Source organism: Chanodichthys erythropterus, chromosome 9, assembly GCF_024489055.1.
Source record: "Chanodichthys erythropterus isolate Z2021 chromosome 9, ASM2448905v1, whole genome shotgun sequence".
Lineage (NCBI taxonomy): Eukaryota > Metazoa > Chordata > Actinopteri > Cypriniformes > Xenocyprididae > Chanodichthys > Chanodichthys erythropterus.
The window spans coordinates 23632919-23655702 of NC_090229.1; the positions used below are offsets into that span (position 1 = coordinate 23632919).

General features: G+C 37.5%; 1 protein-coding gene across 1 annotated transcript; it reads right to left on the bottom strand.

The window, feature by feature from the left end:
* Positions 1-1234: 1234 nt before the first annotated feature.
* On the bottom strand, positions 1235-15336 carry LOC137026538 (zinc-alpha-2-glycoprotein-like). Its single transcript, XM_067393921.1, has 5 exons — positions 14943-15336; positions 2817-3068; positions 2338-2613; positions 1860-2150; positions 1235-1594 (listed from the first exon to the last, which is right to left on the bottom strand). Exons 1-5 carry the CDS (start codon positions 14989-14991, stop codon positions 1434-1436), a joined length of 1029 nt encoding a protein of 342 aa, XP_067250022.1. The 5' UTR covers positions 14992-15336; the 3' UTR covers positions 1235-1433.
* Between the last annotated feature and the right edge of the window lie 7448 nt (positions 15337-22784).

Consider the following 22784-nt stretch of genomic DNA (forward strand, 5'->3'; position numbering starts at 1 on the left):
AAAAAATCACCCCCCTCACAGTTGTCATGAAGGGAAAAATTAGCTGTATAGACCAAAACTATAGTTTTTGTACCAGGCTGTAAACATTTTTTTCTGCTGTAAAGTTGAGCATTTTAACATGGGGGAGATACAGGTTTGAGCCTGTCTCTATCAGCCAGTTGATGAATTGCAGATTGTCACTTCTGTGTTGGCTTCAAGAGAGACCGTGGGAGGTTGCCGCCTGGAAGGAATACGTGATATATGCACTTAATGTTTCTGTGCACTAGAAGGCACTCTAGTTCACTTCCTTGTATGATGTGTTGAAGTAAGCAAGGCAGTGTTTAGGTTATTGGGGGCCCTAAGCAAATCATCAGGAAGGGGCCCCGCGAACATTCCAGGTCCTTGTCCTGAATACAAGTGACACAGTGAAACCAGAATAAACACAGAGGAACACTACAAAAACATAAAACTTCATACTTTTAACTTTGATAGAGTCTCTAAAGCAGTGGTCGCCAACCCATCGATCGCGATCGACTGGTCGATCTTTATCATTGTTCCAGTAGCTCGCGAAAATAACATAAATATAAGTTACAAAAATACATTACATTTCTCCAGTCTTTGTACTGTATTTTTGTACTTATTTTATGTTATTTTCTGGAGCTACTGGGACAGACAGATAAAGGTAAATAGCCCACATTATGTCTGAGTCTGTAAACGGCTGTTAACAAGAGGGCAGAGACGCTGAAGACGGACGCGTAGAGGAGAAAATTCTGTAGCAGGCAGATCAGCTCACTGTACACAATGCTCGAAATATAGGAAGAAAATATAAATATTGAATTGGGGGTGATGGGTTATATGAATGAATCTCTAAAAGGAATTACTGTCTTCAGAAAAATTTCGATGGCAATGGCATTTTATTTTCCTCTTACCTCCGAATAAAGTAGCTAATTATTAGTGCATTTCAGCTTTGTTTACAGCGGTAACCAAGGAAACTGTATCACTGCTGCTCCATAAGTGCCACCTGCTGTCAGAGAGTGAATCTGCGTCTCATTCAGCCTGCTGTTTTTGTTTCAAGCTTTATTTGTGTGTGTAGCATTTATAATTTCACAAAGATAAAGTCAGACCATGCGTAGCATCTTTGTTTGGATTGTGATTAAAAAGCAGCTGTTCCCTCTAATTTGAAATGGCTATGTATTTTTGTTTATTATAATAATATTAATAATAATGATCTGCAACCAGTATCAGAATCGGCCAATTTGCTTGTAAAAATAAATAAATAAATCAGAATATACATTCACCACGAAAAAAATACTACATACTATCTGGGCTGTCTTTTTCTATCAAGTAGATCTCGTCTTTCAAAAAGGTCGAGGTCAGGGATCTTGGGCTTAAAAAGGTTGATGACCACTGCTCTAAAGGAACTGATGTTTGTTTTTTGTTTTTCTAAATGAGCATTAGATATAATGAACTGGGCTGTACAGAACATTTACCAGCAGCACATCTCTTCTTCCTCCATATAATAATGCAGTTATGATGAGAACAGCCACACACATTAACACCAGCACACTGATAACTACAGACAGAGAGGATGATCCTGGGTCACATTCACCCACATCTGAACCTGGGGTGGGAAAAAACAGTGAGATAAACAACAGGAAAATAATTTAAGCTACAGACAGATATTGGTATGATTTACACAAGTTATAGTAAAAAAAATGTTATTCAATCTAAAATTGTAATCTAGTATTGTTGCTTTTTCTGAAAGATTCTGTACACTATGTCTATGTCTTTTACACAATGGCAATAAAGTTTCTTGAATCTAATGTCTACTTTGTTATTCAGTAGTTTGTTTGTTCATGTGATTGTCAGTTTTTCATTACCAAACATAATGTCCAGTTTGTTGTCCAGATTGAGGTGCTTCATTGTACAGTTGTATTTGTGTCCCTCACATGGTTCTTCTACACTGATCACCAAACTCTTCCTCATCTGGTAAGTTCCATCTCCGTTGGGAAGAATCTCTCCTCCTGTGATCTGATCATCATCCACAAGCTGATCATCTCTGAACAGAGTCAGGTTAATGTGACGGGGGTAAAAACCAGTGGCCAGACAGCTGATCTGAAGCCCTTGAGAGTCCGTGAGTGTCTTCCTCATGAGTCTGACTCTGGGTTTCACTACAGAGAAGGACAAGAAGACTTACTGTTGTTAAACCGTTGCATAGGTTATTTATTTTTCGTTCTCATGATTCATAAAACAATCAGAGGCACATGTATTTTCTGTCAGCACAGCTGTTTGGGTCATATCTGTTGATTATGCCCTTTTCTATCTTAATTATACTGTTAATCAGGTTGATTCTCTCACCTTTTCTCATCACATTGTTCTTTTCCATATTCAGGTACCTCCGCAAAACTTTAATGCAAATAGGATGATAAACATTTTCAAATAAAAACTTTATTTGAAGTTGTTCCATTTGGTCCCATGGTATCCATGTCTTTTTCATTTGGATATCTTTTTTTTCCAGGTCATAGATAATCTCCTCCATATTTTGTCCATCAAAAGCATCCCAGAAATAAATTTGACCTGGTTTATCATCATTCAACAGTTCACATCCAGCAAGTCTCTGATGAACATGTACACCTTCAAATGAAGGAAAAATTTAATCCTCACTGATACTGACACAAAATAAAACATAGTGAACTGAAAATGAATACTGGACTTTACGATTACCCTCTTACTGTCTCACTTTAAAACCTTGAATAAAATAATAAAAACACATAGAAGCTACATTTGTTATTACATGATTTGTGTTTTAATAGTGATTTGTAGGCTATAGTTCTCACCATCTGTGATATTTAGGCGATTCTTAACATAAAAAGTTTTCATGTCATTATACATGTCCTTAAATATGACACCAGCATCACTTTTCTCTTCATCATAGTATTTTGAATCACTGTTAGAGCGATAGACAGGTTTCCATGTGACAGAGTCATAATATCCTATTTGCAGATCATCCAACATCAGCACAACACTGAACTCTGGAAATAGTGTCTGTCCAACTATATATGTTCCCAAAGCCATCAGTGAGTGAGAACCTGTGGATAGACAAGATCGAGAAAATAATATTAGTACAGTGTCAAATTAGGCCATAATATATGCCTATTCATTCCAGACTTATTTTCCTCTGGCATTATAAGTAAATATGATAAATATTGCATTGCATATTTGTAAACTGCAAAGTTAATCAGATACACATCCACATTAAAATATATGAGATGTAGGTTGAGTTTATGACAAGACCATGATACTACAACACTGTTAACAATATTAAAAAATAAAGCAGGAGTACAATTTTACAATTAACATGAAAAAAATGAACAGATATTTCACACACATATTTACAATTGTTCACAAGACAGACACATTATTATAAACCTGAGCTGCTCTACTTCCCAACTCAATATTTCTCCTTTTCTTTGTTATAGAAAAGCTTTTTAAAATCAGAAAAACTGTCCAACATTCACAGACGAAATACGAAAATTGCAACATTAAAGGGATAGTTCACCCAAACATTTAAATTGTTTACATTTACTCACTGTGCAAACTGACTTTCAAAAGTCATTTTGAAAAACAACTGAGTGGCTGTTGTTGTTGTTTACAAATAAATAATAAATTACAATGAAAAACCTATAAATGATAAATTGCCATCCTACTGTAAACATCGCTTGACACCTTCCTGCTTGCGCAAGGATATTCATGTTGACCTGTTTCAACAGAGTTTATAGGTTTAGGCAAAAACACTCAAAACCATTTGTTACCATCAACATCAAGTGTTTCTTTTAATGAAATAAAAATTAGTATCCACCTTATTTTTAAAGGTGCTAAAGAGGATGTTTTGTTTTATACATTTTTGCAATATTACATGAAACTGTCTTTACTAACTGATAAAAGAATATTTATTGATGCACTGAAAGGAATAATATTAATATACATCATCTGTGCACGAGGTAGGGCCTTAAAAACATCAGCCAATAGTTTACACGATCATCGCGTAAACTATTGGCCCTCTGGCTTGTCAATCACTGCCGTGACGTTCCTTGTGAGAGACGAGCGCGGCTGTGCGCTCCAGTAACTTTCCACACTCCACAGGCTCCACATGCAATGTTTTTGTCCGGAGACAGGAGTAACAACTGCAGATTATGAGTTACCTGTGGTGAGTCCGACATAATGAATCCACGAACACGACACAGCGAATGCCGGTGGTAAACACTCGTGTAAATAACCACTAGTATATTTTATTATAGATGTCTTTTATTTTGAAATTTGTATGGTGAAATGTTTAACTTCCGGTTTTGGGTTGCGCACATTTCCGCTTCCTTTGGAGGCGCGCGCGCCCTGGCTGGCTCAGTTTGCAGTGTACAGCTTGTCAGCCCAGATGCGGCAGTGGCTTCGGCACGGAGCGGTGAAAAAACGGTGAATTCATATTTGCAGCCCCTCCAAAGAGGCAAAAGGTATTTTAAATGGGTTGAGATAGGATCATTTTGTTTGATGGTGTGTTCGTTTTTGCATCAATGTAAGACAGCAGTATGTGAACAATGTTAGCTAATCGGTCACATGTTTAGTATGCATTTCAGCTCTTACGTTGGTGATATGGTGTATAGTTTAAGGTTCAAAAGGAAGGATTAAACATCATAAAACCATCAGTAAAAGTCTCATCCTTGTACAGTAAGAGCTTCTCCTCAGCGAGCTACAACGACACGGAAAATGGACGGTATCGAAGAGCAAACACGTAAGCTACAAACTGAAATCAATGAAAGGAGAGCTTTATTACATCAAGGAGATGCAGAGAGCATGTCAAGACAGGAATTAAAGGAAGATATTGAACGCAAAGAAAAACAATTAGCCAAACTTCATAAAATGGAGACTGCGACCGAGTTATCGTTACCCAGGCGTTCAGAGCGGCCTATTGTGCTAACGGAGAAAATGCTAGCCTACCAAAAAGACGAAATGATGAAAAAGGACAGAAAACTGATGAGTCTCTATGAACAATGGAAAGGGCTAATCAGAACATCCAGAGAAAACTTAAAAACTGACTTATCAGAGCACGAGTTATGTGTAATGGCCGATGATATTGAAAAGGGTTTGAACGACATGATGAAGGTGTACAGTGAAATAAGGGAGCGTACTATGCCATGCTCTGAAACAAGACGCAAAATGGACTCCTGTGAAGCAGTAACTAAGGACATTATGAAAATACTTAATGAACATATAACGGCAATAGACGGTGATTTTGATGCAAGTAGAGAAAAGCAACGCCTTCATCAGCTACTGTCACATCAGTATGCCCACTCCATCTACGGCACCGCTTCTCAGTCTAGCGTCAGTAAGCAGTCCGACACTTCAAGCATCGCAGTCAAAAGGATTGACGCAGCGGCGGAGTTAGCTGTAAAGGAAGCAGAATATAAAATTGTGCAGGAGGAAATTAAACAAAGGGAAAAAATGAAAGATATAGAATCCGAACTTGAGCGTTTAAAGGCAGAAAAGGAAATGCAAGCTGCTCGCGCAAAACTTGAGATCTACGACAGAGAAATTAACATGGATGTGGACAGTCAGCAAATACAACCAAACAATATTCCTTTCTCTGTTGACCACCAGTCTGTTCATGAAGCGCCAGCTCCCTCTAGTGGCTTACCTCCATTAATGCCACAAAACAATGTGTCTATTCATATGTCAAGTCACATGGTGAACAACCCAAACCCCCAAATTGTAACTCAAACGCCTCTCACAGACATTTCCCAGTTGGCCCAAGCAATTCAAAACAGTATAGCTATAAACAGAATCCCAGTGCCAATGCTCACAGTGTTCAGCGGAGACCCAATTAACTACATTGAATGGAAGGCTTCATTCTCTTCACTTGTAGACTGCAAAGACATCTCACCTGCTGATAAGCTGCACTTGCTTAAAAGGTATGTCACAGGTCCAGCTAAAAATTGTCTTGAGGGCACATTCTTTCGCAGCGATGTAGAGGCATACAAGGACGCATGGCAAAAACTTGACCAACGTTATGGACCGCCCTTTATCGTCCAGAGAGCTTTCAGAGACAAACTGTCAAAATGGCCTAAAATAAGCTCAAAAGATGCTGAAGGATTAAGAACATTTTCAGATTTTTTAAATGCATGTCTCCAAGCCACACCATACGTAAAAGGCCTAGAAATACTAAGTGACTGTGAGGAAAATCAAAAGTTACTACAGAAAGTTCCTGACTGGCTGGCAGCCCGCTGGAATCGACATGTCACAGTTACACTTATGGACGGCAAGGATTTTCCCTCTTTTAAAGACTTTGCACAATTTGTGGCAGTCGAAGCGGAGATCGCATGCAACCCCGATCACTTCTTCGTATGCTCTTCACTCATGCAACACATCTCACGAGAAAAGGTCCACAAAAGACTTTAAACCAAACAGATCCACACAAGTCTTCACCACGCAAGCAACGCCACAAAACAACAAGGCAAGGACAAGTTACACGAACGTAAAGGTACCCTGCATGTTTTGCAAAGATGAAATCCATCAATTGTCAAAGTGCTCTAACTTTTCAGATCAGCCCTTAGAAGAGAAACGCACATATGTTAAGGACAATAAACTGTGCTATGGATGCTTAAAGGTGGGCCATAATGTCAAAGATTGTCGCCATCGTCACACTTGTGACATTTGCAAAGGAAGGCATCCCACTTGTTTGCACAATGACAATTACAAGACATATGAAAGATCTCGAAGCTATGGAAACATCACTCCAAGCACTCCAAATGAGACTGCGACAGTCACAGCTCTCAACATATCTAAGGTGGGTCAGTCAAGTAGCACATCCATGATTGTTCCTGTGTGGGTGTCTACGGTTCAGAGCCCATCCAAAGAGCAATTAGTTTATGCACTACTAGACACACAGAGTGACAGCACATTTGTCTGTGAAGAATTAAGCAAACAGCTACAAGCAGACGCTCATCCCGTAAAGTTAAAGCTAACTACCATGCTGGGTGTTCACTCTATTGTCAAGAGTCACAGAGTAACTGGAATGCGTGTGAGGGGTTATGACTCAGACATTTGCATCGACCTACCCCCCTCATATACCAAAGACTTTATCCCAGTTAACTATGACAACATACCCACTAGTGACACAGCAAAGCAATGGCCCCACCTGACAGAAATTGCTGATAAGATACCACCTCTTCCTAGTTGTGATGTTGGACTCCTTATAGGATTTAACTGTCCCAGAACTTTAGCTCCAAGACAAGTTCTACTAGGAGAAGGTGAGGAGCCATATGCCATCTGCACGGACCTAGGGTGGAGTATCGTTGGAGGCTCCGCACCAGAGCTCAATGAAACTCAGTCAAGTTTGTGTCATCGAATCACAATAAGGGAATTACCCATTGTAACTCCCATGGGCGTGATAAATGTGCTAGAATCAGATTTTAAGGACACAAAGGCAAGTGACAACACAGTCTCACAAGAGGATCTCATCTTTTTGGACAAACTCAAGGAAGGAATAAGGAAAAACGAACAAGGACACTATGAGATGCCTCTTCCTTTCAGACAAAGGCCACACTTGCCCAACAACTGAAAGCTTGCTGAAATCCGACTCGAACACTTAAAGCGAAAGTTCAACAAAGATGAAAATTATAAAAGAGACTATATAGCTTACATGAAAGACATGATTGAAAGGAATGATGTCGAAGAAGTACACAATGAAGGAAAACAAGGTGAACGATGGTACATTCCCCATCACGGGATTTATCACCCTAAAAAGCCCACTAAACTACGTGTTGTGTTCGATTGTTCAGCCAAACACAATGGTACAAGTCTAAACGATCATCTTCTCCAAGGGCCAGACCTGATTAACAATCTAACAGGCATCCTCCTTCGGTTCAGACAACATCCTGTTGCTCTAATGTGCGATATAGAGAAGATGTTTCACCAGTTTCACGTTCAGCGTTGTGACAGAGATTACCTGAGTTTTCTGTGGTGGAAAAACGGCAATGCAGAGACACGGCCACAGGTATACAGGATGAAGGTACATCTTTTCGGTGCGACATCATCTCCAGGGTGTGCAAATTACGGTCTAAGGTATTTGGCTAAAGAACACTGTCACACACACCCTGCAGGATCTGAGTTCATGGAAAGGGACTTTTATGTGGACGATGGAGTCACAAGCACAGATACAGTTGAAAAGGCAATACAGCTCGCACAAGAGGCCACAGAGATATGCAAGCAAGGAGGGCTCCGTCTACATAAATTTATCTCAAACAGCCCTGCTGTTCTACAAAGCATCCTGCCATCTGAACGTGCAATAGAGACAAAAACAAAGGACTTGACATTCAAAGACATGCCACAAGAAAGAGCCTTAGGCATCAAATGGAACGTTGAAAGAGACTGTTTCAGATTTGATAACACTTTAAAGGACCAACCAGCAACACGTCGAGGTATCTTATCTACTGTTGCATCCATCTACGACCCCCTTGGCTTCCTGGCGCCATTCGTGCTTCATGGAAAAAGGATCTTGCAGGAAATGTGTCACCAAGGTATCAACTGGGATGACTCCCTGCCAGAAGCACTAAGGCCAAGGTGGGAGAGCTGGCAACGTGACTTTGCCAACTTAGACAAGGTAAACATAACTCGCGGTTACTTTCCTGCTAGTTTTGGAGAACTTAAAGAAATGGAGTTGCACCACTTTTCTGATGCGAGCACGAGTGGTTATGGACAATGCACCTATTTAAGAGCCAAAAACGTCAAAGAGGAGATCCACTGTTCACTAGTAATAGCCAAAGCCTGTGTGTCTCCTACCAAGCTAACTACAATCCCCAGACTCGAGCTAACTGCAGCTGTAGTTTCAGTCTCAGTTAGTAACATGTTGAGAGATGAACTCTGCTATGCTCAAATCAAAGAGTATTTCTGGACTGATTCAAGAGTAGTTTTGGGGTACGTAAACAATGAGGTACGGCGTTTCCACACTTTTGTAGCGAATAGGGTCCAAAAGATTCGCCAAAGTACAAACCCTTAGCAATGGTTTTACGTGCCATCTGAAGAGAACCCAGCCGATAGTGCATCTAGGGGTAAATCTGTCACTGAGCTTCTCTCATCCAACTGGTTCACAGGCCCCTCCTTTCTCTGGGAGAGGGACCTGCCCACACCACAAAGTGTAGAGCTAGAATTGTCTCTTGGTGATCCAGAAGTCAGAAAAACGCAGGCAATGTTAACCAAAGTTACAGAGACATTCAGCCTTGCCGAACGTTTGTCCAAGTTCTCGTCATGGTCCAAAGCAGTCAAAGCTGTAGCACGTCTCATAAGAAGGGCTAAGAAAGTTAAATCAGATGCGCCGACTACAGTGAGTGAACAAGAAAGTGCAGTACACGTCATCATTCAGGATGTACAAAAACACACATATGGAAAAGAGATAAAGTTATTAAACAAAGGCAATCAGCTCCCACATCACAACAAACTGTTCCACTTAGACATTTTCAGGGACACGGATGGTCTCATCAAGGTCGGAGGGAGACTTTCAACTATCAAAGACTCTTTCAAACACCCTATCGTGATTCCAAAAGAACATCACGTGACTAAACTCATAATAGCTCACTGTCACGACAAAGTAAAACACCAAGGAAAAGGCTTCACCACAAATGAAATCAGATCCAGCGGCTACTGGATCCCAGGGATGAGCAGAACCGTTGCTTCTTTCATCCGCCAGTGTGTCATTTGTCGTAGACTTCGCAAGGCTCCGGAGGGTCAGAGAATGAGCGACCTGCCAGCAGAACGCTTAGAGCCCTCTCCACCCTTCACATATTGCGGTATGGACTGTTTCGGCCCTTTTGTAACTACAGAAGGCCGAAAACAACATAAACGGTATGGACTTTTGTTCACTTGTTTTTGCTCTCGCGCCATTCACATCGAGCTATTAGAAGACCTATCCACTGACACATTCATTAATGCACTAAGGTGTTTAATTTCTATCAGAGGTGAAATTCGACAAATCTATTGTGATCAGGGAACAAACTTTGTTGGCGCAAAGAATGAGTTTAAAACTGCCCTAAGTGAACTGGACACTCAAAGACTGAGTACTTATCTGTCCCAAAAGCAGTGCGACTTTGTGATGAATGCACCACACTCCAGTCACGCAGGTGGAGTGTGGGAACGCCAGATAAGGACTGTCAGAAGTGTATTGAATACTACTCTGTCACTTGCACATGGTAGATTAAATGATGCTTCGTTAAGGACTTTATTTTATGAAGCTATGGCCTTAGTAAACAGTCGTCCACTGACTGTAGACAACCTTAACAGCCCTGACAGCTTAGAACCGCTTACCCCTAACCATCTGCTCCACATGAAATCCAGCACAACACTGCCCCCACCTGGTTTCTTCTTAAAAGAGGACCTCTATGGAGCAAAGAGATGGCGTCGTGTGCAGTTTTGACTGAGCAGTTCTGGTGCAGATGGAGGCGTGAGTATCTGCAAAACCTCATTGCTAGACAGCGCTGGCACTCACCGAAAAGAAATCTAAGAGAAGGTGACATTGTGTTGGACATTGATGAACTGTCACCCAGAGGTGAATGGAGACTCGCCAGAGTCCTGGAGACCGTTAGCAGCAAGGACGGACTCGTGCGAAGAGTGAAAATCTCCTTTGGAGACAGGAGACTGAACAACAAAGGTCAACGCAGTAATAAGCTCACTAGTGTAGAGCGTCCTGTGCAAAAGCTAATTCTGATATTAGAATGTTCATGAGATAAGAGAAATGGTTATTCCTGTTGAAAATTTTTCGTTGTTGTTATCTTGATATAACAAATCACTCATAATTTTGGTGGGAGTGTAAATAACCACTAGTATATTTAATTATAGATGTCTTTTATTTTGAAATTTATATGGTGAAATGTTTAACTTCCGGTTTTGGGTTGCGCACATTTCCGCTTCCTTTGGAGGCGCGTGCGCCCTGGCTGGCTCAGTTTGCAGTGTACAGCTTGTCAGCCCAGATGCGGCAGTGGCTTCGGCACGGAGCGGTGAAAAAACGGTGAATTCATATTTGCAGCCCCTCCAAAGAGGCAAAAGGTATTTTAAATGGGTTGAGATAGGATCATTTTGTTTGATGGTGTGTTCGTTTTTGCATCAATGTAAGACAGCAGTATGTGAACAATGTTAGCTAATCGGTCACATGTTTTGTATGCATTTCAGCTCTTACGTTGGTGATATGGTGTATAGTTTAAGGTTCAAAAGGAAGGATTAAACATCATAAAACCATCAGTAAAAGTCTCATCCTTGTACGGGGGGCCTGCTACAACTCGTGTTCCAATACTCGTGCAAGAGTTTTGGGAGGCGTTCCTTCGAAGGAGGGGGGTTGTTCTTACGCATGCGCTCATTTCAGAAACTCAGTAACAGTCTTTGGTTTCTCAGTCGACGAAAAGATCCTCTTTAGCACCTTTAAGAGCGGGCGCGGCCGTTTGAATTTTTTTATTTTTAGCTGTAACGTTAACTGTAACAGTTTGTTTTGCTGCTTGAAATTGCAAAATGGTATCTCTTACCATATATGTATTGTTGTAATTAACACTTGAAGCACAAAATAATAGTTTTACGGTTTATGCAGTTCTTCTAGGGCTAGGCTAATGAATCAGAAGTATATGCAAGCCCGTTTCCGCCACAGTTGAGTAAAGAAATATAATTCTGTAAATCATAATAATGAAAAACTTTCTCATAATTATGACTTAGTATCTCATTATATTGAGAAGGTTTCTCATAATAATGACTTAGTATGTCAGAATAATGAGAAAATTTCTTGTAATTATGACTTATTTTCTCGTAATAATGAGAAACTTTCTCGTAATAATGACTTAGTTTCTCATAATAATGAGAAACTTTCTTGTAATTATGACTTAGTTTCTCATAATAACGAGAAACTTTCTCATAATAATGAGAAAATTCTACGCATGCGCAGAGCAGCGGAGCAGAAAGGCGTGGCACGCTATAGCGACATCCGCTGGTCAAAGTCTCGTAAATGCTAGAACAGCAAACATGGCACATTCTGCATTCGTGCCAGAGATGGGACCAAGTCACACATGTGCAAGTCTCAAGTAAGTCTCAAGTCTTAACCTTCAAGTCTCAAGTAAGTCCCAAGTATTTTTTTCTTGGGCAAGTCAAGTCAAGTCAAGTCACAAGCTATGTCAAGTCAAGTCCTGTAGTAGGTCAAGTCAAGTCACCTTATTATTGTAATTTTACCTGCAGAATCTGATCTTAATAAAGTGAAAAGACAAGATATAAGTAACTGTCAGTAAATTAAAATAATTTGGATTTGCATGGATTTGGATTTTTCACTTCTGCCAACAGTGTTTGAAATGCTTTAAATCCATAAAACAAATAACAGCTTAACATCCAACAGACTCCTCTCTGAACACCTCCCTCTCTCTCTCAAACACAGTTTACATACAACATTAAACTTTGTTACATTTCTCCTCTCTCTCACACACAACAGCTTTACTGACATGAAAGGAGCTTTTGTTGTAGTATTGTTGTTCAGAAAATGTACATTATTTGGCACTGTATTTGGCATATCACGGTTTCGATTTTAGTTCATTGTTAAAATACAACTTAGAGACCATTTAAGCTTTGTAGGCCTATGTTTTAAATTTTCGGTTTATGATGAAACGGTGGTGGCGGCACAGGGTCATTGGGAAACACTGAATGAATGTTTAGCTGACAAATGTGCTAAAGTTGTAATATCAGCTGCAGAGGCGCACCGACACTAAGTGGGGGCCCCAGGCAAAATTCATAAATGAGGCCCTTCTAAAAGATTTTATAGTTAAAATATCTTCGTTACCTAGTGACATATAACACAGTCAAAACACATAACAGAACAAATTGTTTTTAATTTACAAAATTCGTCAACAAAATAATCAAACTAAATAACAATAATAACAATAACAAATCAACTAAATAAATGTATTGATATTTATTTATATTAATGCGAGCTGGATAAACTAGGCAGGGCTCAATTTTTTACTGGCCCCACAACAAAAAAATTAATAAAAGTAAAAGACAAGAAAATGGGCCTATAAAATAAGCATATTTATTGTTTCCGTTGTCTTTGTTACATTTAACCTAAATAAATAGGGTTATGGCACCAAAAGCTACTAGATTAATTTATATTATATTGTTAGACAAATAAACAGTAAGTAATAAAAGAGTAACAAATAATCAAATTACGAGTAATAGCACAAATAAATACAACAGAACAAACATATAAATTAAATAAATGGTGCTTTTCAAGTTTTTCATGTAGGTTTAAACAGGAGATTTTCAGGTACAGAAATTGTAATCTAATGTATAACTATAGAATTATAGAATGAATTAATATTTATTAAAGTTAATTGGTCAAGAGCAGTTACAGATGCATAAAAATGTTTTAATATTGAAAATATAAAACGTTAAATAGCCTACTGTTATTTGAAATTATTTTTAAAAAAAATTAAGACACTTCAAATGTGAAATTAAACCCGCCAGTAGGTGGCAGCGAATCACTGTTAATGAGCGAATCATTGAGATTCAACCGATTCATTCAAACAGCTAATTCACTCAGGAAGTGTTGCTCAGAGACGCAAAACAATTCTGTGGACTTTGGAACTATTTTCGTTGGTGAAATACAGCGAAACAAGCGATTTGGTGTCTAAAATGTAAGTCACTTGATTAAGTTCATTAAACTGTACGCTGAATAAAATCAATATCACTTGTGTAATCATGATAATATTTGGTAATCATGATAAAAACGGCGCTCTCTGTTTAATCTTCATGCTTTCTTTTTCGCTTTTGCCTGCCAGACGCATAATGTCCTCTTCATGTTTAATAAATTGAATTAGGCATTTTAAGCGCTGCGCCAGTTTGAATGCGGCGGCAAAAGCATAAACATTTTTATACATTATTAACATTTAATATAATAACAAAAACCCTTCAACCGGACCGCTGCTCTGAGTGAGTGACAGGAGGCGTGTCTGTGTTCAACTGCGGTGTGCGTGAACCGCGTGTACTCGCTGTTGGAGAGAAGAGAAAGAAAGCGCTGCCGGTGTATGGATGCCTGTATGCAGTATATTTTTTTAAATAATTTATATATTTTACATTCAAACTGAAAACATGATGTGATTAACACTCAAGTCAAGTCCCGAGTCTTTAACTTCCAAGTCCGAGTCAAGTCGCAAGTATTTTATTTTTTGTCAAGTCACAAGTCATAAAAATAGCGACTCGAGTCCAAGTCACCAGTCCCCATGTCTGATTCGTGCACAACTGTTTTCGTTAAAGTCAGTGTAATATACAAAGTGCAGTCTATTGTCATTAAATAGCATCAGTTATAAATATCAGTATGTTCATACACAAACATACAAATGAATGTTACAAATGAATAAACGACTATATCCCGTCTCATATTAGCTACTTATAATTATTACTTATCAATAGATTACACTTTTGCAGAACGTGCCATGGTTCTCACATTTGACCAGCGGCTATCGCTAGCGTGTCACAGCTCCGCTGCTTTGCGCGTGCGTAGATGTTTCTCATTATTACGAGAAAATTTCTCATTATTATGAGATACTAAGTCATTATTACGAGAAACTTTCTCGTTATTATGAGATGTTAAGTCATTATTACGTGGAAGTTTCTCATTATTATGAGATGCTGTCATTATTACGAGAAAATAAGTCATAATTTCGAGAAATGTTCTCATTATTCTGACATACTAAGTCACTATTATGATAAACTTTCTCAATATAATGAGATACTAAGTCATAATTATGAGAAAGTTTCTCATAATTATGACTTACAGAATTATATTTTTTACTCAACTGTGGCGGAAATGGGCTTCCATGGAAATATCACACTTTCACAGAAAATATCTTACTTTTGCGTTGCAAAGGTAAATAGGAAAGCAAAGCATTAAATTAACTTACCTGCATTGACGACTGTCAAGCATGGCAACAGATATGCAAGCTTGAGCATTCTATAAAGTAATGAATCCAGGTGTTGTGGATAATCTCTGTAAAAAATTATGCGCGTGCAGGAGCGTGTCCCTACTTAACACGAGCACAAGTCGAAGCCTAGATCACAAGTGTAGCCTACTTAATGTTCTTTGATCGTTATCGTCTACTGTAACTGAGGGGCCGTTTTCACGACACCGTTTCACTTTTTAAAACGGTCTCCGTGTAAACAAAAAGGCGAATCTGTGAAAACGATGACGTCATGCACATGCGCATTACGTGTTCTGTCTAGCGTTTCATCGCCATCTAATGACCTGCCAGCAGAATACAGCGTTTTTAGTTATTTTCACGGATTCGCATGAATGGGGATCGTTTTGACAATGGTGACGTGTGTACGCGGAAAACAAAAAGGAAAAACTTCTCCGTTTTTAACCATGTCGTGAAAACGTAGCTGCCATTAAAAAATAAAAGAAAGACAGTGGCATTTTCTTCCTCCTGTGTTAGTCTACGATGTGTTGCCTGGTCTTCTTTCGTTTTCTCTTGTTCTTTTCTTACTTTCACTTGTGTGTGTATACCTGACGCGCATGCGTCTGCTGTAGCTAATGAAGTTGTGAATATGATTCATGAACCTTACACTCGCGTCGGTTTTGCGTTGGTGAAGCGCGATGCATTGCTATTGAAAAGCTCCTGGATATGGAATATACGGACAATGTACTGTAAGCCTATAAAAAATACTTAAAAAAAAAAAAAAAAAACCAAGATCGAGACAAACTTAACTGTTAATGATGAGAGGAGAATCCACAACAGATTTAAGTATGGGAACATTGTGTGGCAGAATACCTGCCATAAACATCTTTATGCATCAAAATGCAATGCCATTCTCTGAAGAAATATTAAAATTTCTAAAATGTAATTGTATGTATTGTACAGAATGGTAGAATAATAAAACACAGATCACCTTGGATCAACAAGAAAAAGCAGGAGATAATATTCTTAAAAATATTAAGATTTCAGTCCAAACTGGTTCATTTTTTATATTCCATACTGTACAGTATCTGCTATCATTGTGTACCTACCTAGATTACAAGTCAAGTCACCTTTATTTTAAACAGCACTTTACATAATTCAATACAGATTGTTTCAAAGAAGCTTTAAAGAGATAAACAGGAAAATAATGCTTCAATAATGCAAACAAAATTCAATTCTGCTGTTGTAAAGCAGCTGTAAAAAGACAATATTAAATTCAGTTTAGTGTTGATTCACTTTGGTTCAATAACTATGTAAAGTATATCAATTATGAAATGAGTTAAATTCAGCTATAAAGCAGCTCTGCAGAAAACAGTGATGTCATCTTAGCTAAGTTGAGTTCTCATCCCATAGTGTCAGTGCAATGAAATCAGTAATATTGCTGATAAATTTAGATTAGAACCCATAGTCCCATAAGCAAGCCAGAGGTGTCAAGGAACCCAAACTCCTTCAGGTGACAGAAATAGAGGGGGGAGAAGCCAGACCAGTTCCTTCTGCTTGAAGATCGATTCGTCATGCTGGTGTGGAGACCAAGCTTGTCAATAATCTTTTGGTTTCCTTTCTAAAAAGTTTTTTTTAAATGAATCTTAAAATGAACATGTTGCTTCATATTACTTCATAAAACAGTGTACTTACATGGAGTAGGGGAGTATTACACTGTGACAGGTCATTGTCCTGAATAAGTGAAACCAGAACAAACACAGTGGAACACTACAGAAACAGACTATCTCTAAAGAAACTGATGTTTGGTGTTTTGTTTTTTGTTTTGTTTTTTTCTAATTGAGCATTAGATATAATGAACTGGACTGTAGAACATTTACCTGCAGCAATTCTTCTTCCTCCATATGATTAGAGCAGTTATGATGAGAACAGAGATTGTGTCTTCCAAAATTGGATATTACCAAATTGTTTGTTTGTTGTTACAATGACAACGAAACAGTTTAAAAAAGTTACATTTTTAAGCTGGTCTGCCTCAGCAGGGCATTTTTGAGTGAATATTTTGGAAGTGAAGTCTGGAAGGCGATTGTGGATTATTTAATTTTTAATAATGAAAATGTGTGTTAAATATTTTAAATTGAAATATTTAATCTTAATTAGATTGAATTTCATGTTGAATTTCAGACCCTAAAAATTCAAGCCCTGAAAATACAATACATTAAAATCCAAGCACTGTTATGGGTTGTTTTTCAGTTAGTGATTCAACATGCTTTTTTCTTTAAATACATTTGTAATGGGGCCCATCAACTGTTTGGTTACCAACATTCTGCAAAATATATTCTTTTGTGTTCAGCAGAAGAAAGAAATTCATGGTTCAAATTCGGGTTTGGAACAACTTGAGATTGAGTAAATGACAAACTTTCATTTTTTGGTGAACTATCCCTTATACCTTTGGCGTATAAAGATGTGTCCAGGGGCCAGTTGCATAAACTGGCAATACTAGTCTTACAAGTTAGTCAGCCAATTTATTTCTTTAAGACTGTACATAACTTTTTTTTTTTTTTAAGTCAGTTACACAAAAAAAAAAAAATAGATTGGTCTAATTTAATACCAAAAAGTAATACTGACTTCTTGACAGATATGTCACCTCTGAAGCTCATTCCACTGAAAGGTTTACCTACAGCTCTAGAAACAGCAGAAACCCTTTTCCAACAACGTTGTTTTCCGTGTATTCCATGCTAAATGCATCAGCCTAACCTTTGACTTTTCAAAACTTTTTAGTAAAACCATTCAGATATAGCAAGCTGTAATTCAGGATAATGAAGAAAGAGAAATAAGCCTAGTAGGTTAAATGATGTCTAAGAGATGTCTTCAGGCCAGGACTCCAGGGCAGATCGGACACTGTATGCCTGAGTTACAACAGCTTCCTCTTTCATGGTGAAAAATCCGACTTTGTCAGGCCGCCACGGACACACCCTTCAGCGAAAACTCAAGATCTTTGCAATGTAACATTGCTGAGTCCTTAAGATTAGACTGACCAAATATTATGTTGATCTGATTAAATCTCTATGAAGAGTTAATCACAGTGTAAAACATGTAATTTCCTGTTGCCAGCAGGTGGCGATATGACAGTAACTGAATATTGCATTGTAGATGTCTTCAGGTCTGGACTCTAATGAATCATGATTTGGAGCAGATTGGACATTGTATGCCCAAGTTACAACAACTTCCTGTTTCATGGCGAAACATAAAACTTTGCCAGGCCGCCAAGGACACATCCTTCAGTGAAAACTCTAGATCTTCGCAATTTAATGTCATAAAGGCCTTTAGATTAGACTAACTAAATATTATGTTTTCTAATTAAAGCTCTAGGAGAAGTTATTTAAAGTACAACATCTGGAAATGGCAAAAACTGCAAAAATTTTGCAGAGAAAATTCAAAATATCTCTGTACTTTCTGTTGGGTTTTCAGATTTTGCACCCAGGGACATTTTTCATAGGTATTGGGCTGTTACATGTGTCTACCGAATTTCATATTTTATGTGAAACGTAGCGGGAAGGGCACTTGAAATTTTGTAGGTGGTGCTATCAAACCTTTTTGGAATGTTTAGGCCCTCAAAAATGTGATTCATTTCAGAAAAGAAGAATAATTGACTGAGCAATTCCAATAGGGTCCTCACACCATCGGTGCTTGGGCCCTAATTAATCGTGTCACTTTGTATGTAAATAGAGGATGGAACTTAAAAGATTAGGACCATAGACATTGACAATCCTCTAATTTTCCAACACTGACAATGAATTTACACCGCAATCCATGAATTTATAATGGATAAATTTGATTAATGCGGATCTCTGAGTGTTCAATTTCCAGATGACACCCGATGACTTCTGAGCCAGCTAACGTTACCTTGATATTCTGCCAAGTTAGGGGTATTTTCAGGACACCAGGTGGCTGTGAATGATGTCATGAGGCTTTCCTCCTCTAGGAAGGAGCAGGTTGTCCTTGGAAAATGCTACATCTTGCCTATCCTCCTGAGACCCCCAAATGTTGTTTTTTTTAATTTTAGTATTTTTTCACATCATTATATTGTTTAGAGCATAAGAAACAAATGAAAAAATAACATTTTTTAAAAATTATATTTTATTCATATGTTATGCTATGTCCTCTGTAGTGGACACTAGGACTAAGTTGTTTAAAAAATAAAATGACATAAAATGACATGTATAGGCAAAAACAATATGATTTTTTTTTTTAATCACCAATCAATTTTTAGGCTTCAGGATTGTTTTTAACCAAACTTTGTATAAAGATGATTCTCAATGTTATGAAACATACAATGGAATTAATTGATATACCATTTTACTTTATGCAGTATGAGGGTAAAATGGCCATACATGGGTTTTCCCATTCAATACAATGTATCTATACACTGTATCTAATTTGCATATTAATGTGTTCTTGGAGCAACATGCAATGAAAAAAAAAGTGTAATAATGGGAGCAATAATTGGCAACATTTTCATAATATCTAATAATTAATAGGAATATTGATGTATAATTTCTTTCCCTTGTGTCTCCTGAAATACCTGATAAACATGATTTAAGTCCCGGTGTCCTCTACAGTGGACATGTATGAAATCAATGTTCTGTTTCATAACAGAAAGTCATATTTTGATTTGAAACCCCATAACATTTTCCTGAGATGTTGATTTATAATAAAAGATTTGAAAATTAATCCGATTTAAATAATCACAAAATATTATCATATTTCCATAAGAGTGCTAATTTTCATTTTTTTAGTCATATTTAAAGACCAAGAAGTTGTTGTTGTAATGGGGAATCCTCTAAAAATCTGGTATCTCTGCAAAGCCCTGAATGTGCTCTTTACAGGACATCCAGACTTAAAACTGTGACATGTATGATGTCAGAGAAAACCACTAAAATATAATGTCCACTACAGAGGACAGAAGTCTATTGCTGGGTCCCAGGAGGCTATGATAAAGGGTTGAACATCATTTGGCAGGTTGCCACTATTAGAGAGATAGGTGAGAAAAGAAAGACCTAATTGTGTGAAACTGAGGGTGAATGTTACTAGAGAGTTAAGTCACATGGTTATTGCGAAATAACAGATAAGAAAACGGTATAAGAATTGAACCCTGGCCAGAGACTAACTCAGATGTCCTGCAGGCGTCTCGGCTTTGTTACTTTGTACAATAAAGTCTTATTTTGACTTCAAAACTCTGCCTTTTAAGATTCATTTGCAAGGAAGAGATGGTTTTTCTACACTACATATGTTGGGTCGATGTAACTCCATTTAAGGTGCCCTAGAACACTATTTCACAAGATGTAATATAAGTCTCTGGTGTTATTATCGATCCATCTGCCATTTTCACTATTGTCATTACTTGCATGCTTCACAATACCTGCAGAACTTCTGATGATTCGGCTGTGCTGCTCCAGACGTTAATACTGGCTTGTCTAATGCTTAGAACATGGGCTGGCATATGCAAAATTTGGGGGCGTAAATATTAATGATCCCAACTGTTGCGTCACAGTCAGTTTTTCTGTGATGTTTTTCACGCACAAGATTTACATATGAAGGAGGAAATGGTGTTTGAGACTCACTGTATGTGATTTCAATGTACAGAACTCTAATTATTCAGCTATGCCAACGTAAATTCAATTTTCAATTCTAGGGCACCTTTTAAACCCCTGCTTTCACAGACAAGGCTTAAGCTAGTCCTAGACTAAAATGCATGTTTGAGCTGTTTTAACTGAAAGCAACTTGCACTGACATATCTTAAAATATGTCAGTGTCATTGTTTTGTCTCAAGATGCACACCAGTAATGTTTTTTTCTAGTGAACATTTATAAAAGCTACTTAAATGCCTTACAGCTTTTTTTATTCGCTTTGGTACTATTTTCACAAGCAAGGTGTACATTTTCAAAACTCTTAGTACTAATATCACAAGAGATCAGCAAAAGTGCACTTTTTTCAAACATTTCAGCATATTTTCAGTTGTGTTAGTACAATACACAAAATCATTAAATATCCTTTTCACAACACAAAATAAATGTTTCATCTATATAAATGTTTCATACTAACTGCCTTTCATAATGCTATTACTATCAAACTTTTGATTTGCATCTCTTCTCATTCAGTTTAATACATTTGTCTATTATTTAATCCAACTGGACTTAATGAATAATCAATGGATCATTTGGTACACCGATAGATTTCTAGAGATTTGGTTTCTTTAGGCATAGTTTCTATAGAAATTATTAGCAATTTCCGATATGGATAATCAAATGTAATGAATTATAAGCAATTTGTCTTAGATGATGAGTGTGTGTGTGTGTGTGTGTGGTGCTGGTAAACCCTGCATTGTGAACCAAATGTCCCCAAAAAGATGGTAATACCAGTAATTTTAGACCTTGTTTGGACATTTTTTTTTTTTTTTTGTCCCCATGAGGAAAATGGCTTATAAATCATATTAAATAATATTTTTATAAAATGTAAAATGCAGAAAGTTTTCTGTGATGGGTAGGTTTAGAGGTAGGGTTAGTGTATGGGGATAGAGTTTGTACAGTATAAAAATAATTACGCCCCTTGAGAGACCCTGTAAACCATATGTACCAACATACGTGTGTGTGTGTCTGTGTATGAGTGAGTGAGTGAGTGAGAGAGAGAGAGAGAGAGAGAGAGAGATACAGATACAGATAAATTTGAAATGTGTGAACACAGAGCAGGACAGAGTACAAAGAAAAAGAAACAGTCAATGATTGTATAACATCAGATTGATCAGAGATGCATCAGAAGAAGGGAGACAGATGGCATTGTTTTACATTATAGTATGCCATGTGATAGTGTAAACTGTAAAAGGTAAATTACCATGTTAGAGACTGCCACATTATTGTAACATCCTTCATCTGTAAAGATCAGTTATAGATTCAGTCATATGGTACAGTGAGAACACTTACTGTATTGGCAGCAAACTACACAAAAACCTCATGACTGTGTCATACTTTACACCTTTTGATAACACATAGATACTATTAAAAACAATATGGAATTTATGTCAATTATGTAATTTAGGTAATGTAAGTATTTTCTGAGGTGGCATCTGTAACCTGTGTAAATATTTCAGCATCAAGGATGATTTGAAACATGTATCTTGCATTGTTTGCTATTGAATTAACTAAATGTTAAAAGTACTAAACTGAAAGAAGATCATACTGTTGTGATTGATTAAACAAAATGTTCTCTTTACATATCACAATGATCTTGTGTTTAAAACAGTGATTATGTAGAATGAAAATATGTACAACTAGAATGAAAGCATGAAAGCATCAAGTTTTGAAAGAATGACTAGCTGTGTTACAAGTGTGATCAGTTTGGAGTTTTGTACTAAGAGTTTTGAAAATGTACACCTTACTTGTGGAAATTACCAAAGTGAATAAAAAAAAAAAAAAACTGTCATTAAGAAAAAATCATTAAGTCCAGTTGGATCAAATAATAGACAAAACTGAACGAAAAGAGATTCAAATCAAAAGTTTGATAGTAATAGCATGATGAAAGGCAGTTACTGTGAATGAAACATTTATATAGATGAAATACTTATTTTGTGTATACTGAAAAAGATACTTTGTGCTTTTGTGTATTGTACTAAGACAATTGCTGAAAAATGAAAATGAAAAATATGCTGAAATGTTTGAAAAAAGTGCATTTTTGATGATCTGTTGTGAGATTAGTACTAAGAGTTTTGAAAATGTACACCTTACTTGTGAAAATAGTACCAAAGCGAATAAAAAAAAAACTGTAATAATAAGTGTGACGAGCAGGGCGGGCGAG

What these genes read in the sequence shown, in the direction of transcription:
- LOC137026538 (XM_067393921.1), bottom strand. Translation starts at nt 14,991, where the DNA reads ATGCTCAAGCTTGCATATCTGTTGCCATGCTTGACAGTCGTCAATGCA. An exon ending in CTTGACAGTCGTCAATGCAG is followed by an intron (nt 3,069 to 14,942) that starts GTAAGTTAATTT and finishes GTCTATCCACAG; the next exon opens with GTTCTCACTCACTGATGGCT. An exon ending in TCGCCTAAATATCACAGATG is followed by an intron (nt 2,614 to 2,816) that starts GTGAGAACTATA and finishes CTTCATTTGAAG; the next exon opens with GTGTACATGTTCATCAGAGA.